General features: G+C 40.4%; 1 protein-coding gene across 3 annotated transcripts in view; it reads left to right on the top strand.

The window, feature by feature from the left end:
- The window catches only part of cacna2d3a (calcium channel, voltage-dependent, alpha 2/delta subunit 3a), a 151,105-nt gene that overhangs the window by 105,040 nt on the left and 27,486 nt on the right, over window positions 1–18,579 (top strand). For 2 of the 3 annotated variants that reach the window (XM_032521692.1, XM_032521690.1), the window contains exons 12-26: window positions 2,580–2,713; window positions 4,548–4,565; window positions 8,199–8,270; window positions 8,645–8,725; window positions 9,379–9,453; window positions 10,830–10,913; window positions 11,005–11,076; window positions 11,819–11,880; window positions 12,026–12,093; window positions 14,409–14,454; window positions 14,951–15,048; window positions 15,169–15,262; window positions 15,572–15,667; window positions 15,834–15,955; window positions 17,161–17,238. In XM_032521692.1, the coding sequence (XP_032377583.1) occupies window positions 2,580–2,713; window positions 4,548–4,565; window positions 8,199–8,270; window positions 8,645–8,725; window positions 9,379–9,453; window positions 10,830–10,913; window positions 11,005–11,076; window positions 11,819–11,880; window positions 12,026–12,093; window positions 14,409–14,454; window positions 14,951–15,048; window positions 15,169–15,262; window positions 15,572–15,667; window positions 15,834–15,955; window positions 17,161–17,238 (1,200 nt within the window). The remainder of the gene's footprint in view (window positions 1–2,579; window positions 2,714–4,547; window positions 4,566–8,198; window positions 8,271–8,644; window positions 8,726–9,378; window positions 9,454–10,829; window positions 10,914–11,004; window positions 11,077–11,818; window positions 11,881–12,025; window positions 12,094–14,408; window positions 14,455–14,950; window positions 15,049–15,168; window positions 15,263–15,571; window positions 15,668–15,833; window positions 15,956–17,160; window positions 17,239–18,579) is intronic. The other variant, XM_032521691.1, reaches the window with a different exon arrangement.

Genomic DNA, 18,579 nt, shown 5'->3' with positions numbered 1-18,579 from the left:
CCAAGAACTCATCCAGTCAGTTTGAGGGTGATGATGAGACCTGCCTGGGTGTTGTGCAACACGACACAAGTGTTTGTGTTTTTATGCCGCATGATGATTCAGACTTGTGACAGTGACATCCTCTCCAGCCTGCTAGAGCTCTGCAGAACAGTCTTCGCTGTGCTCCTGAGGCACAATATCTCTACAGCGGAAAATATGGGTTTACTTCTTAATTGTTTTACTTCAAGTAATTTTGCTGGTGAAAGTAAGGTAAAGTGTTGCAATGTCTGCCCTGTCACTGAAGGCTGTGATAACAAAATCTCTCCCTATGGCCTTTGATTGGAGCAAAGAATATTGTTAACACTGTGGATACTTGCAACCAATCCAAAACTTTGACACCCTGTGACCATGACGCTATAGAGATGACTTTTTTATATGTTGACTTCAGTGTATTCCATCAGTTAATGTCCTATGCCATCCAAACATATCAAACATACAATATACAGTATGGCCAAAGATATGTGGACTGGGCTGTATTTGTATGGACGTATAGTTTGGGCTAGATTCAGTTTAGAAAAAAAACGTAATGCTACATGATATTTTAGATAATAGGTTCCAACTTTGTGGATACAGTTTACTACGAGAGGCTCTCCTGCTGTGTGTGGGTCTGTCTTTGGGAAGCTAACGTACTGTTTGCCAGCCCTATACAGTATTTCTTGTTAAGCCCTAAATACAGCACAGTTATCACAGTTTTGTTTTTACTGCCACAGAAGAGAAAGCATAAGCTTTTGTGAAGGCTTGCTAATGTTACCAGCAGCCAAGTGTGAGAGGCACTAAGTAACTGGGACTACGTTAAGCCAGTGTCCCACTTTTATGTTCAATGTACAAAATATACCTCAGAGTTTTGCCTATTATGTCACAGTTAAGGACGGGCCACAGATTTCAGCTCAACTGTTCATTCAAATCCAAGCATGCACATACAGGCTAGTTTTATGCAGAAAATAACACATTTTAAACACAATATTTGGGCTATTATGTGTTTTTGGAAAAGTCATTCATATTTATACAATAATCTATATCTATCTTTAATGCTCATGGTTTTGGAATTTGATGTTCAACAATCACATATAGGTGTATGTTAGGGAATCCACATATTTGAAATGTAGCTTTGCCTCACATCATGACATCTTTCACCTCCACACTGTCCACTATTTCCATCAGGACACCTTGTTGTGTCTTTTTGCCTACACGTTAGCCAAACCAAGGTCCTTCAACAATATATTAGTGGCCTTATCCTGCCCAGACCACGCTGTGAGTGTCCTATCCTGTATGTACGACAGATGTAACATGTCACTGAACGCAGGGAGCACTCGTATTTTCACTCCCCAGCTCATCTCACTGGCCCCAGTGGCTTAGCCTGAAGGACGCCCTCAGCCTTCCAAAGGGAGCAGTCATTCTTCACTCACCACTGTGATGAACGATGCAGTTAGATGGAGGCAGCTGGCTTTGTGTGCAATGCAAGTCTGTATGTGTGTGTTCTCATTTTACTGTCTGCTGGAATAATAGCAGGAACTGAACTTTACTGAGGATGAAAGGGAGGAACCTGTCAAGGTTCACTTCCAGGTCAAGTTTGGGGGCAAGTGCATTCTTGTTGCTTTGGTGATTGCAGAAACCATGTGGCTTTGATGCTTCCAGTGTTAGCGTATGATATGAGATTTTAATTTTTAATTTCTTTACTGTGGTTGCAGATTTAAAATTAGATTATCATTGACAGATCCTATCCTTATTTTTTGGGATACATGGCATCCTTCATGGATTGTATTGTATCTAGACTCTAACTGTTTTCTCCCTGGAGTAAAGGTCGTTGCCAGGAACGATGACCCCAAAATCTATTTCCTCCAGCTATGATTTTCTCCTTGACTGCTTCACGATGATGGAGGCAGTTTGCTGTTTTTACGGATCAGTGGAAATGTGGTGGTCTCTCTCTTTTCCCTTATTCTCTAGGCCACTTCTTGTCATCGCTCTTTCTCTCTGTCTGTTGCTGTTGTTCTGAATCCCTCTCTTCCTCTCCCCAAATCTGCTCCCCTGCTGAGATAACAGTATATTACCTCCTGCACATGCACATTAGCATCATAATGGCAGCATTACCAGCATAGGAAATGGCATTGCATTTGGTTTAACTTAGATAGTTTTTCCATTGCATTTACATACCACTTAAACATTCACAAAGCCATGCTGGTTTGCTCTCACTTGTACATTACTGCAGGGAATTCTTCAGCTATTACTCATACATGTATCCAGGTTTCCGTCTGCTTTATCAAGCAAATATCTGCTGCCTACAATACTGTATTTCAGATGTAGTTTCTCTCTGTTTAGGGTACCAAGGTAAATAAAATGGGAGTGATGGCTTGGAAAAGATGATATATCCAAGCTTATATTGGATGTGACACTTGCTGCAATGTGTAACAGTTTTGGAGACACTTTCAGGGCAGCATTGTGAGTGAGGAGACTGGACCTGTTCATGCTTAATGGTTTGCAAGCATCTAAGTTAAATGATCCATCATAATGTATGTCTTCTTCTTCCTCTCTCTGCTCAACAGGCTACTTCACTCAGATTTCCACATTGGCAGATGTGCAAGAGAATGTGATGGAGTATCTTCATGTGTTGAGTCGACCCAAGGTGATTGACCAGGAGCATGACACGGTGTGGACTGAGGCCTACATCGACAACACTGTGAGTTGACTACCTTGTCTCACAGATTAGTGGACTCCAGTTCCCATAGTCTCAGCTTTCCCCCCACTGGGTTGTGGGCCCAGAATATTCTCTGATCAATTCACAGATTCTAACTTATTCTTCTAAAACATAATCCATAATGCACAAAAGTATATGTACATGTTCAGGATTGATGACTTATATAATCCAAAGGAAATTGTAGTGATACAATGCAAGCAGAAGCCTGACAGTGTGTTTTGCCTTTGTACGTCTCAGACTGAATGTGTGAAAGTGTGTGTGAGCAGCAGATGGAACCATTAAGTCAATGAGCCTCCTGTGTGTGTTTGGGAGTTGTGTAGCGTGAGTAGAACATACTGGGGCAAATTGGTGAGTTAGTCTCTGATCTCTCAACCTCTTACACTGGCCAAACACACGCAGCTTATTTTCACTTTAATCTTTCTCAGCAAACTCATATAATCACATGCATTGCTAAATCTCCTGCACATGCTTTATAGTTCTCTGGCACAGATATTAAGTTGCTAAAATAACCCAAAGGGTAACGCCTGACCTACAGTATAGGATCCTCTGCTAAAACCACCATCAATATGTAAACAAGTGTCTTTTTGCAATAACAAATAGCGCATGTTATATTTATGCTCCTTTTTGAATGTTTTTATGGGGCAATGCCTGCAAAAAACAACATGATTGATTGTTATTTTGGTACAGCAGCTACATCACAGCTAATGCTAGCGCAATACTTGCCCGAAGTAGCTTGGACTTGGGCCAGTGTGGGTCCACATTTTCATACGGACGGTACTTTTTCAGCTGATGGAAAAGATTTGTTGTGTTTCCCATCCTGGTTGGCCCCAACCGCGGACATGTTTTGCAGAGCAGCTTAATCTGCTCGTCGTCACTTTAGTATAATTCAAACCATTTCCACACAACTGACATCATGTGACCCTTTTTTATCAACAATACCTTCCGTTTGAGAGGATAATGCGAGTTCACGTTCATGTCCACTATCACTTTCGTTTTCCCTCGGATCCACTTTTACCGTTAAAGACTGTTCCCCGATCAATAAGTGTTTCCCCCGTTACCTAAACCTGAACCAAACCGTATAGCTAACCATAATTATGGATTGTGTGAGCTATGCCTTTTAACAGAAGGGAAACAACAGGGGCACACACTTCAACACAACACAGGCAACACAGACGCTCAAAATAGGAAGTGGGCGTGTCCGGTAGCCAATTAAAGAAGAGGTAGACTGTGGCAGTTTTGTCATTGGCTAAACATGTCCAAAGCTTATCATCAGCATCGACCTGAATTTTATCGCAATCTCGTTTCATGATTGTTTTGTTGCCCAGCCGTAAAGAATGAATAGAAGTCATTTGTCCTCCACTGTTACTGAATGGAATATTAGAGAGAGCTTAAAAAATGTAAGGATACAGGCAAGTTTTGTGCACAGGCTAATAACAGCAACTGCATGAAAATTCTTTCGCTCTGCGGTCCTCTTCATATTCCTTTTACCTTTTTCTGTCTTCCTCTGCTTATTTCCTTCTGTTTGCCCTCATTATCCCCATTCATTTATCACAGTCAAAGTGCATTCACCCAACACTGACTCAACACTAACAGCTTAAGTGTTGCTTCCTCTGCTGTGACCCTCCCAGCCATAAAGCTCTCCTCTCTTGACACAGTCACTGTTTTTAAAGTTGCAGTCCATGTCAGTGGATTTTACGCGCCCATAGATGCTGGCACTCCATTTAGTGGAAACTGCACTGAAAGGCTTTTTTGACACTTATCCACAAACGTATTGACCCTTTCTCTCCTCCCCTCCTCCTTAATCTGTTCTCTTTAGCTCCCCCAAGCACAAAAGGTAAAAAACAATCTGATTTGAGGTCATCGCTGTATTGTGCTGTGTTGAGGCCTGGTGTGTGTTCATGTGCATTTCATGTGCATGTGCGTTTTGGTCTCCAATCTCTTCAAGATGACGGCATAATTTGGGTGAACTAACTACCATACTGACCCATGGCATTTTCTTGTGTGTCAGTGTTGTATGTCGCTCCTCAACCTTCTGATTCAAACCATGCATCGTGGTTGTCAAAGGTTCAGTTGATCGCTCTCTTATGCACGTCTGATCATGCACACGCACACGTCTGTGCACACGCTCACACTCATTCATCATTGGTGATGCTGTGTTGGCCGTGCTTTGACGGTATTTCCGGGGCTGGCAGTGTGACCATATGTGTAAATGTGAGGCTATGTTTTTGCTCTTTTGCCTGTGTGGTTTTGGTGTGAAAACAAGATTGCCTGTGTTATTTGTTTTGGTAGAATTCTCCAGAATAAGCTGTTTTGTCATCTTAAGGATGAAAATCCAATAGCCTATAATGACTGGTGGAATGATCAGTTCTGATGCCTTTTTATCGTTTTCAGTGTTTTATTTTTCTGTGTTTTTATGAATCATATGTGGGTTGAGATAAGAAGCTCTATAATCATAACAATGATGATGATGGAACAGAAGAGTACTCCGCCCCCCCCCCATCAGTATGAGCACAGAGCAGTCCCATTAGACAGCTGGCGGGCCATATGTCTGACATAGAACTGTTGTAGTGTGATAGATCCAAGCTTATTGACATTGAAGCGGCACAGCAGAAAACAGAAATAGACATCACATTGTCAGACATGATAATTGGGATTAGCAAGGAATCTGTACTGCTTCTTTGCATGTAGTCATCCCAGCACAGCTCTTGCCTGGGTGCGAGGAGCGCACATACATAAGGTAAAACATACATAAGACAGTGACAGAAAGACACACAGACACACATAAACTCCCGCTGCATGGTGATAGTGTCTGATAAGAAGTTCAGAGAACTGGGATTGTGTGTTAGGAAAGTGATGAGCATCACGTATTTATGTTCCAGGGCTGATGTGTATCATCTTTCCAGATGTACCCTTCATTCTATCTTTTTACTCTCCTCTCCCTATCCCTCTCAGTGCAACCCAATAAACTTTCTAGCCTCTCCCCTTTCTTTCTCTGTTTCACTTTGCATCCCCCCCCACCTTTGCTTTCCCATCCTCTCCTGTTCTCCTCTCCCTCCCTCCTCACCTTCGTCTCACCAGCTTCATCCATCATTCTCTGGCTCATTTGGCTTTGTTTCCCACCTTGTCGGATGAACTGACACTGGAGCTCAGGGATGGTGGGAGGGAGGTGGTGGTGAATGGGGTGGGGGCGATATTTGAGTGTAGGGAGGGTGAGAGAACGAATGTAAGAGATTTGAAGAGAAAGTTGGGAAGAGAAAATAAATGGATGTAAAGAAGCATGTGGGGTTGCAAATTTCTTGATACTACTTGAACACAAAGACACATGGGAAAGCTGCAAGCATTTGATTCCCTTTTGATGACAAATTGAAGTTGTAGGCTGTTGTAAAAATGTCATGACGGTTGAATATAACAAAAGTTTTAATTGTGATTGAGGCAAGTGAGAGCTTTCATAGATGTGCCAGGCCCGTGCCAGCTCTGCTCACCTTTTGGTACGTGTTCATTTTCCCACGGGAGCCTACAGGGGGCTTTGGCTCCAGGGCTTACACACACCAATATAATTAAACCCAGTCTCCTAGGAAACAAGGGTCACCTCATCCACCAGAACACAATTTGTCACAGCAACCTAGATTACGAGGTGTCCCTTGAGACAGCAAACACGGGGCAGGGTGTGTGTATCTGAGCTCTCTTAGGGGTGCAAGTGTGTGGGTATGTGTGAGTATATGTGTCAGTGGGGAGCGAGTGTATTTGAGTTCGAAAGGGTTCTTTTTTTCATTCTCTGACCCACAGCAGGGGAAAGGACTTACACACCCCATTTGCTCTGACTGATAAAGATAAAGCCATGAAGGCAATGATGATGCAGATTTGGCCCAAATGTATGTTGATTTCTGACCTTGCATTAGATGTTTTAGGTTATGTTTTAGATTAGATCAAATTCTAGATACAGAGCACTCCCCTAGGCACGGTTGATGTTGTAGGAATCTCATTTAGGTTTCAAGAAAGTACCTCTTTCCTCTCCTGTGTTTGGATAATGAAGCACAGGTTTAAAGGTCTATACTCCTCTGGGTGAGGAGCTGTAGCTGTGCCGTTAGCTTTGAATCCAACAGATGCAGTTGTTGGCTGCCTTTCTCCATGCAGCTCAAGTTATCTTCTTAATTACAGTTTGTCATTTCCCAGAGCAGCTGGACAAGCCTGGTTTTCACCAAATGCACATATAGTGAAAATAAAAAACACAGATTAGTGTTGAAGTACAAACAGTACACATTTGATGGGACCGCTCAACAACAGCTCATGGGGATACACAATAAATCTCAGTCCATACATCCGCTTACCGGTGATACATGATCCAATAGACCTGAGCTTGGAATAGATTTCTTATTTTTAGATGAGGCTTTGCTCGTTTTTGCTGTCCTTTAATCGATCCTGTTCTCCGGCAGCAAGGCTGTGCATTGTTACAGCAGCTGTACTTAGGTGTGCTTTGTTCTCTGTTTGATGTCCAATCTTGCATCTTGGATTGCTAATATCAGCTCTCTGGGCTCGGGTCACCAATTTCCCTTTCCCCAATGTCTGAGGGAGACAGAATGGATGCTAGCAGTTTCCTGTCATTACCTAATATTACTGGAGGTAAATGGGCGGTGAGCGCTGCAAGAAGGAAAGTATACAGGAAGCATGTAATGCTCAGTCAAGAGGATTGGTTAAATGGGCTAGTTCCCTAAGTAAAGTAATATGCTGATATCTTGTATTTAAGTCCGTCTAAAAGACTAATACTCAGTTGAAACTGAAACAGATCATACGCAACGTGATTTTAGTTTTTTGCCACCCCATGCCCTAACTTCTGGGATTCATTCATTGCACTTAATGTACCAATTACTTACATAAACTGCGTGAGTGACTGACCTAAAGACAGTTTTGACATTTCCAAGTGGACAAGGTCAGAGCACTTTTTGCCAAGTGGTAAGCCTTCCTCCAGTATCTTCATAACAGTGTGAAGCTTTCATCTCTAATGGATTTCATCGTCTGATACAGACAGCCGCTGGAAAGATAAATATCATAATTATTCCAGCAGTCTTTAGGGAGGGAAGATACCCAGATTCCAACTAGAAGCTTTGCCTTTGGATAAGCTTATTCTGCAAGAAATCAAAGGCAGGCTGGTGATTGAACACATTTTAAGGCAAATAATAAACATAATAATACACAATAAAACATGTCATGGAAGAAAATAATATGACTAGGTCTGCTGCATAATTCCTATCAGGTACTCACTACTTAAGGAACCAGTGTTATGCAGTCACTGAGTGTCTTTAAGCAAGATGATTCTTACAATGTGCATGATTCCATGTAGTTAAGTTTCTTTTGTAACTATAATGTTTCATCATTAGCTTCCCTCTTTTCCCTTCCTCTGTCTCTCTTTCTCATTCCTTACCCTCTCATTTGCTATCTTTCACTTTTTCTTCCCTCATGAATCATTAAGATGGATGATGGTCAAGGTCCGGTTCTGATGACCACAGTGGCAATGCCAGTGTTTAGTACCAAGAATGAGACTGTAAGTGTACATAAATTGCAATACAACCAATAGCATATTCACTGCCACTACCATTATGTTTCACCAAGTAGTTTTCTCTAACAACCAGTTTAGTTTAATTGAAAAAACACTATGCAATTACATATCGCATAACTCACAAAGAATTAGGGTTTGAGACAATAGACACAAATTGTGAAATAATGTTTGTCTTTGATAGACACTAATTTCAGTTTGATTAGAGACTTTAAATGAGGACACAGTAGAGCATCACTAATTAAATATATATTATAGATTGAAATGTGTTATGTCATAAACAGTGGATCTATAAGAGACTGTGTTGTTTAATTAATGTTTAAAACGCAACCTAAGAATATTTGTAATGTGTGTGCTTCCAGAGGAACCGTGGCATCCTGCTCGGGGTGGTTGGGACAGACGTGCCTGTTTCTGAGCTCCTCAAGACCATCCCCAAATATAAGGTACGGCTATTAGAGATACCCCTCTACACCATGACACTTTTTTATAATCCTATCTTCTGAACCATGGTTGAACTTTGTGAATGTGCCATTCACCTGTTTGCTAAATCAGTAAAAACTAAAGCAAGTTACTATAAAGGGTTTAGATTTTTTTTATATCTACGCATTTGTGAATCCAACTCCACAGTGCAGTACTAGAATGCCGAACCCAGTAGCAGATACATCAAAGGTTTGGTTGAAGTTTCGACATTGATTATTCACAGCTCCTTCCTCACGTCCAATAATGACAGGAAAATTATACACTATGTATACTAATGCATTCTGATAGTGTCCCCCGCCACATCCCTTGTGCTGATTTCTTTTACATGTAGATCTGAAGCTTGGTTGGTTGGATGTAATTTGACATTTGAAAGTGTGTTATTTGTCCAGACATGGATGAATTATAACATCTTCCTTGTATTGTGCAGTTCAGTGAGTTTCACCACAAAGGCAAATATTCTGCCAGTAAAAGATTACAAAGAGCTTGATTAGCCCAGATTTTCAAATCGGGACAGATTTGTCATGCATCCATTTGGTGTGTGTGTGTGTGTGTGTGTGTGTGTGTGTGTGTGTGTGTGTGTGTGTGTGTGTGTGTGTGTGTGTGTGTGTCCTCCTAGCTCGGCATTCACGGCTACGCCTTTGCAATTACTAACAACGGCTATATCCTCACCCATCCAGATCTACGGCCACTTGTGAGTATTACCTCCAGCATAATTTTGATGCTCTGTTAACTGAGTATGAACCTTATTATCTTAGCAATCCCTTTTAGGGCACATAGAAGTTCAAATGTATTAATTTATTTTAGTACAAGCAACTGAGGAATACTAACTCTCGAGTTTATGTCAAGTCATTTACTGATTTTGTTGTCAAATTGAGATGCTGATTGACATAGAAAATGAGTGCATAGTTGTATCTATGCGCCGTGTCTTGCTTGTGAATTGGCTGTGTGGTGATATGCAGATGAGGAGAGTGTGTTCCAGGGCTCCGCTGTGCTGTGAATAGACAGAGATACAGCTTCTGAATGGTTGTGATTAACTCTATTGTACTCACTCACTCCTCTCACAAGAGGATGAGAGGAGAGAATGAGGGGAGGGAGGGAAGGGAGATTGGCGAGAGAAAGGAACCTGCTTAATGTGAGAATAGGTGCACAGTGACAAAGCGGGGTAAAACACTGGAAGGAAAACGAGAGATATGGAGGTATGAGAGGAGAACAGACATGGAAGAGATGAGAGAACAGACACTGACACAGACAGACAGATGGTTTAATTGCGGTCTAATTGAATACGTTAATGAACAGTGTCTAACAACTAATGAGGGGTAGGAGGCAGTCCTCACTCATAAGGGGGACTCACAAGTACACATTAATACGCCCAATAATCTGACCTCTGTCATAATTATTTAATATCTATTAAGAGTTGTATGTGGTAAAAAAATTTGAATTGGAAATGCTAAAAATCCTTTTGACCTTATAAATGACAGATAATTAAATGAACATCACATACACGTAAAGCATAGCTTAACCTGGTTGCCTGGCAATCTTACGGCGATGACAAGACTCCAGGAAGTCACTGCTCGAGTAAAACTACAACAGGTTGTTTTTGAGTAGTAATTAAACAAAAGGGATACAAGAAATAAAAGCTTTCCATATGCTGATAGGTGGACTTTTTTAAATTCTTTTTTAAACCTTGAGCAGAGCCAGGCTATGATTTTTCACACGCTTTCAATCTTTTTGCTAAGCTAAAATAACTGTTGCTTGTCTTTACATATATGTCTATTATGCTTTATCATTCATTAGTAGCTATTAGTTTCTCAAATTATACTTTTATCTGGTTTATAGCATTGTAAATTGTATTTTTTTTATTAACAATATGAAAATGTTAGCTTGCGATCTTGGAAATTGGGCTTTAATTGACAAATAGAATGTGTTATAAATAAAAATAGATTAAATAATTGTGAAAATAACCAGTAGTTGCTACCTTGGTATGGTGCAGTATATTCTTTGTGTTTCATTATTTTCAGTATCTCTCTCTGTGCTTGCATGTGTGTTTACACGGGCCTGTGTGTCCAGTATGGAGATGGCAAGAAGCGAAGGAAGCCAAACTACAGCAGTGTGGATCTGTCTGAGGTGGAATGGGAGGATAAGGATGACACGGTGAGACACTTGCAGTAAATGTACACTAAGCATCCCCCTCACCCCAATACAATATGATGTTTGAGATTTGGTATGTGCTTTGTGCTGCTAGCTGAGAAATGCCATGGTCAACAGGAAGACAGGGACTTTCTCCATGGAGGTGAAGAAGAGTGTTGACAAAGGGGTGAGTAATCCATAATTCCAAAATCCAAAACACATACAAGCAAGCACTTTTTTGATGTACCCAAATGGTGAACCAGAGAACGTACTGGCAGGGAGAATCCTCTCTGCCAAGGGGTTGTCACACTTGGCACAGTGTTGACTTGGGGATTTTGTTTCTGATTTAGTTTGCTCTGCATGCATGCATTGGTGTCTGTCTGTAAGTGTGAGCCCCTTATCTCCACCAAGCATATGTTGCTGAGTACAGGAGAGACAGCAGCCCAAATTATTCTCTTTTACTACTTTCCTTTCTGAGAGAGCGAGAGACATTCAGGTGTGTGTGTGTGTGTGTGTGTGTGTCTGTGTGTGTGTGTGTGTGTGTGTGTGTGTGTGTGTGTGTGTGCGTGTGCATGTGTGCACTTTGTATATTTTATTAAAGCTTTGTGAAGAGCATTATACATTAGCCTGATTATTAAGCATTCAATATGTAAATAAATAAACACACACACACACACACACACAAACACACACACACACACTGAAATGTACACACAGATTCAGATTCACAATCCTTGTCAAACTACTCACAGACTGCAAAAACACACATCCATCAGCAGAGTAACAGGTAGTGTGACAACCACAGAATGTCCCCCCCCCTCACCAGTAGATGGGGCCAGACTGCAGGGTATCACATCAGATAACTGCTATCACACTGCCTGCTGTTTACTGCAGTGTATAATGGAATATGTTAATCTCTTTCATTTCAGAAGCGTGTACTGGTGTTGCATAATGATTACTATTACACAGACATCAAAGGGACTCCTTTCAGGTAAGGAAACTGGAGACATTTCTTTGATCAATGGACAAAGTTTTAGTTTGTATAGTAGAATTACTGAAGCATCAATAATAACAGTATTCTTTGCACAACAAAATACTGGTTGAGTTGTAAAAAAAACATTTATACTTGTTTTTAGTTTAGGGGTAGCTCTTTCCAGAGGCCACGGGAAGTATTTCTTCAGAGGGAATGTTACTGTTGAGGAAGGTAAGAAATCCTTTCTTTTCTTTATTTTCATCTACTTTAACTCTTTTGTTTTGTGTGTCGTTTCTGTCTATAGTGATCTTTTCGCCCGCTTTCTGTTCTATTGTTTTTGTGTCTACATTTCTCAGTCAGCTAACACTATTTTACTCTGCTGCAGTGGTTTTCAGATACTTTACTGAAGAAAAAGAGTAAAAAACAAATGATCAGCATAATGTTGACATTATGTTGACACTTGTTAGAGCCATTTATACAGTGGAAAAGACAAAATTTTGTTTTTCTAAGTTATATTTCATAGTATAATTCTTTTGGAACAACAGTGATGACACATAAAATAAAAATAGAAATATGTTAAGACATGTACAGTACATTATTCTACAATATGCTGCATATCAATTTTTATACATGGAAAAATAGAAGTAATAAATATATGGGTATATAAAATACAAATAAAATATGTGTATTATACTACACTGTATAACAACATTATGTATGTAAAAATAGAGAAATTTACTAAAGCATTGCAAGTAAAAGTACTCATGCTCTCTCTCGCGTTCTCTTTCTCTCTCTCTCTCTCTCTCACACACACACACACACACACACACACACACACACACACACACACACACACACACACACACACACACACACACACATTTTGTAATAACAAGTGCAGTGCCTGTTGAAAGTGTGCCTGTTTGGAACGGGCCAATTGTTTGTCTGTGGTATTGCTCCTTGTAGAATTCATCAAAACCAAATTGTACCCCAAAATTACTCACAGAAAGACCCCCAAACCACTTCATATGCAACTCCCCTGTACACCCTGTACACTTTCTACTAACTTACTGATTTACCTGACAGAGAACGTTGCAGATTCAGAATGTAATTACAAAATATCACAATAAATATGTGGAGTACCGGTAATCACATCGACATTAGCCTCATGGACTCATGGTGGTGCGCTGCCCACCCGGCTCGTTATGAGAGCTAATCAGCACATATCTGCGCTAATCAAACACCAGAACCAGACTGTGTGTGTGTGTGTGTGTGTGTGTGTGTGTGCGTGCGTGTGTGCGCGCTCGTGTGAGTGCACGCTCGTGCAGAGAAAGAGAGAGAGAGAGAGAGAGAGTTGGCTTGTGTCGGATCGTTAATGAATTCAACATTTCAGCTGAGGTGTTAATTTCCATACAGGTTTAGTGGTTTGCCAGTTAACGGTGAAGTAGGGGATTTGATTCGCGGGGGTATTTTGGCCACAGTAATGTAATAGTTAGCATTTCATTTAATTAACCAGGCCCAGGGTGAGTCTGATGAAAAGTGCTGTCAGCCCGGTTTAGTGAAGGAATAATCTCAGAGATTACTTTATTTTCTGCCACTGTTTAGAAGTAGTGAATGTAGGCTAGAGCTTGTAATACTTACTACTTAATTTAATACTACATAGTGTCTGGCGTTTGTTTAATAAAGAAAGAAAATGAAAAGTAAGTTTGGTATATCCAATCATGTAGCTAACATTGGAAGCAGGAAAATAGTCAAAGACAAAAGCCAGTGTGTGCTTAATCTTTTCTATAAACAGTATATTTAACAATAACTTTTGCATTTCTAATCCAAACAATGTCAAACTCGGCAGTGCACTTACTCGTGCCCGTAGCAAGACACCTGGACTAACGGTTTGAGAGATATGCGCAAAACAAGCACACAGACACACATACAGACACACACACACACACACGCACGCACGCACACACACACACACACACACACACACACACATACACACGTTCCTGCAATTTATAGATAAATGAAGTGATAATGAACTTGAAAGCCACAATTGGACAGGAAGTTAATATTTCTTTAGCGGCTCCTTACATGTGTCCTTGTCTTGACAGTGCATATGTGTGCCTCTGTGTATGTGTGTCTATTTTCATCTTCAGCCTCATGTATGTTAATATTCATGTGGTGGCTCTAGTGTGTTAGTGTGTGTGTGTGTGTGTGTGTGTGTGTGTGTGTGTGTGTGTGTGTGTGTGTGTGTGTGTGTGTGTGTGTGTGTGTGTGCGTGTGTGTGTGTGTGTGTGTGTGTGTGCGTGAATGTCTGTGTGTTTCTCTAAACATGTCCATCATGTAGAGCCTTCTGAGCATGACTTGGCTCTTCCTGATCTAATCAGACCTGTCACATCCATTAAAAAAAAACATTTTTCACCCCTGGTGTGTGTTTAAGAGTGTGTGTATTTTAGGTGTAGGTCCCTACCCCTATTTCTTTCTGTGTGAGTTCAAATCAAGTGCTTTTGCCTATTTGTTTGAGGTATATATTTCCTATTTTGTTTCAGGATTTCATGACTTGGAACATCCTGATGTAGCTCTGGCAGATGAATGGTAAGAGTATAGTGACGATGTTGTATGTTTCTGTTGTGACAATATCCTTGTCATCCCTCATCATGTCACATTTTGATTGGACTATATTGCAAATACACTCCTACATTCCTACTTATTAAATCAGAAAAATAAGTCTTTACAGTCTAACTGCAGTACAATAGTTATGTTACAGATTGAGGATCTGCAGGACTTTGACTTTATGGTTTGTGTCACTTGATGACTTGTGGTCACCGGAAATTGGAACCAACATCTGAGGAAATTACAGTTATCCTTTTTAAACTAATGCTTTTAAATTGGAAAACCTTATTTGGTTTTCTTCATATTTGATTCATCATAAATGCCCTGCTACATAAAAGTAACTGAGAGCCACTAGGATATATGTTTGAGTTTTGATAAAAATCCTTGGTAATTTCAAATGGCTGGTTTCAAATATGACAGTGTTACATGTTATCTTACGTAATCAATATCTTTGTTGTCTATTCTTTTCATATTGCAGGACATACTGCAACACAGACGAGCACCCAGAGCACCGCTACTTGTCCCAGATAGAGGCAATCAAACTTTACCTCAATGGACATGAACCCCACCTACAATGTTAGTTAAACTCATCTTCAAATTCTACATTCCTCTCTCTGCTCATTGATTTACTGTAGATATATTGCTTGTGTTATGGCTGTTTTATCTGTGTAAAAATCGATATGTTTGCCTTGTTAGGTGACAAGGAGCTGATTCAGGAGGTTCTATTCGACGCGGTGGTGACTGCCCCTTTGGAGGCCTATTGGACGAGTCTCGTGCTCAATAAATCAGAGTGTGTGACCCACTCTTCCCTTCTTTTGGCATGTTCTTAATCCAATGATTGATATGATACGATTCATAATCAATGCATGGATTTGTATGCAGCTGTTGTCGGCGATTCTTGCCCAAGACAAATTTCCTAAAGGACAGTAAAGTTTATCTTATCTTAAAACCTCTTAATCTTTATTCTAAATAAACTAAACAAATTATTTTAAACTATTTAAAATAATTCCAGAAATCTTAGGCTGATTTGTTGATGGTGATAGAAAATTACAATTGTGCACAAATGCAGGTTACTAAATGTATTTGTCATACTACACAGGAACTCGGATAAAGGGGTGGAGATAGCTTACCTGGGCACAAGAACAGGCCTGTCCAGAATTAACCTGTTTGTGGTGCCGGACGAGCTTACAAACCAGTAAGTATTCTGAGTTAGGTCTTCAGTCCATACGTGCGTATACACAGATATAAGCTTAGGAGTGCACGTCTTGATTGTCACTTTGTTTATGATTCCAATGAGCATCATGTTTTGCGTGTGTGAATCCTCTGTATCTTCATCACCTCTGTTTCCTGTCTGCTTCAAGAGACTTTCTGACAGCTGAAGACAAAGAGGGGGTGTTTAACGCCGATCACTTCCCCCTGTGGTACAAGAGAGCTGCAGAACAAGTTCCTGGTACCTTTGTCTACTCTCTGACTTTCAACTCAGGTTAGTTGTGGATTTACATTTTTAAAAGATGATGAATCAGTTCTCCCATCAAAGTCAAATGTTCAGGGATAAGTCAATTATTACTTTTAAATTCTTTTAAGTTCTACACACTAGCCTTTACGAGTGTAATATACTGAATAGGCATGGGCCAGTTACCTGTTTCAGGGTATACCCTGGTTTGAAAAAGGTTGATTTCATTACCACTCAAATTTCCCGTCATACCGTTCTTGCGGCATGAGCTGTTTTTTTATGAGTGAAAAATCCGTCTCCCTGCCAGTGTGCAGTGTTTAAAAATAAAATACATTGTGATGATCAATGGAAAAAAGTTGTTGTTTTTTACCCAGACATTTCAAAATGATACATTTTTAAGCTGTAATTGCAATACCGCAATACCATGAAACCTTGATATTTTTGCTGAAGGTCATCATACAGTCACAATCTCATACCGGCCCATGCCTCATAATGAAACTATTTGTCACTGTGAGACTGGCACCACCAATTGTCTGGAGCGGTACTGATAAGGAACAGGGCAAGAGGTATAAGAAACACTATAAAGTCAATCAAAAGAAACTCACATTTGGTCAAATGCACTTATTAAACTTTATACTCACTTGTATTAGAAAGACCTTTTTTCATATTTCCCCCATCACCTTATTTTCCTCTTTCACCCATATTTGGTCTTTTTTTTTCTCGCCATTGCATCTCTACCTTCCTCTCTTATTAATTCTGGGCTGTGTTCTTGTGGACAGGACTGATTGCTGTGGGTTGAAATAAGATATGTTAGGAAGAGGTTCAGCCCTTTCCATAGTGATTTGGCCAGAACACACAAACACACACTGACAAAAAACACACACACAGGCACCTCGCACATTTGCAGTTTAACTACGTCTCTACAAAATGGTTTCTCCTCCAAAGGGAGAATGTGTTCTTATCTGTCCTCAGCCTTTGGCTTTCCATTAGTGCCAGCTAATACAAGGTATCTGAAAGCCTCTTATTTACTCGCCGGACTTGCCTTGGATGCACTCTTTCTCACAGGACTGTGGCAGTTAGTGGTAGCCATGACTATGTGCAGTGTTTCTCTGTCCAGTCACCCTGTGGTCAGTTCAGAACTAATATAAGGAATTATTATGTGACTGGGATGTGAACTCTCTGTGTGTGTGCCTGTGCGTGTTGTGCTTGTGTGTGCTTTCATGTGTGTGGCTTAGGATCAGAAAACAAGAGTGTTGTATTGGCCAGCACCGCCATTCAGCTTCTGGATGAGAGGAAATCACCCATAGCTGCGGGTAAGTGTGGACTCAAGTGGTCCTTTATCTCTCCCACACACACTTCTAGATTGACAGAGGCTGCAATATATTTTCCTCACACTGCTATGTTGGCTTTGTTTTCCCAGTCTACAGTTGTCTAACCCTACTTCTTTTCCTCTGTTTGAGTTGAAGCACTCACTGCCCACATGTGCTGCTTTTTTTGTCCATGCGCATGCTCCTGCATGAACGTCAGAAGAAGGCAAGAGTGCAACATGGCACAGACGTTTGCATCCAAGAGTACTTATGCCTACATGTATTAATAGATGCCAGTTTCATAAACGCCTTTCGTGCATTCATCTTTTGGCCCTGTGTTTATTTAAGGGATATTGTGGAATAGAGGATTTCATTGTGGCCTGCCTCATCTCATGTCATGGTGACTCAGAAGCCCCACAATGTCACGCCCATATAATGCAACTTGGTGCAATCAGCTAGTTGATGGTATGTTTGCCATCAACTTGGTTACGGAGAAAGATTAAATGAGGACACTGGGGAATGATAGAGATATAGACGTAAGGTTTCACAGTAGTTATGGCATTATCTTTTAGAACAGTTGTGAAATTACATCATTCATCACCGACCTCCCCAAAGGCACGAGATGACTTCCAGTCATTGTTTTGTGTATTATGTAGCTTATTGAATACTTTTTCTGTGGTACTGTACAGTACATATGACAATGACAAGTTAGAGAATGGATTTATATTTTTGTCTGCAAGTAACATGAAAATAGTTGGAAGCATCTTGTTTGCAAAAAATTTGAATTTTCTTTAAGCTAAAGCTCTAAATCTCCTTGCGTTGAGCAAAATACAAACATACAAAATGGCTAAAATATTAAGATAGATAGACAACGTGTTTCTGTTGTCCCACTGTATTTTACATTGATAGCTTTAGTAATCACCCAGTACTACTGTCTTGAATGTGCAAGTTATATTATTCAAATACAGTGTACAGTATGTGCAGTAGTGCAATTATTTCCATTGCCCATATGTGCCAAGGGTCAATGTGGAGCACAGCTTTTTCCTCATATGAAAAGCTTCTTTTGATGATTGTCTATGCAAGTTCTTGTGTCGACAGACGAGAGCCAGTAATGCCAGTAGTGGAATCACAGAAAAATATCTGGACAATGGAAAGACAAACTAAAGAAAAGAGAAAAAGGAACATTTTATAGAAATGCTGTGATAAAGTAAGAGAAGAAATAAAAGGGCAGAGAAAGAGAAAATTATTTCACGGTGCCTGAATGCGTTGACATCAAAGCAGTGCATTGTGGGTACTCTTGGCCTGGGGGAAACCACTGGAGCAGAAGGACAGAGATGGGAGAGTCTG

Source organism: Etheostoma spectabile, chromosome 7 (assembly GCF_008692095.1).
Source record: "Etheostoma spectabile isolate EspeVRDwgs_2016 chromosome 7, UIUC_Espe_1.0, whole genome shotgun sequence".
NCBI classification, from domain to species: Eukaryota; Metazoa; Chordata; class Actinopteri; order Perciformes; family Percidae; genus Etheostoma; species Etheostoma spectabile.
The sequence above is the reverse complement of the archived record's forward strand: the minus strand, read 5'-3'. Positions and strand labels throughout refer to the sequence as shown.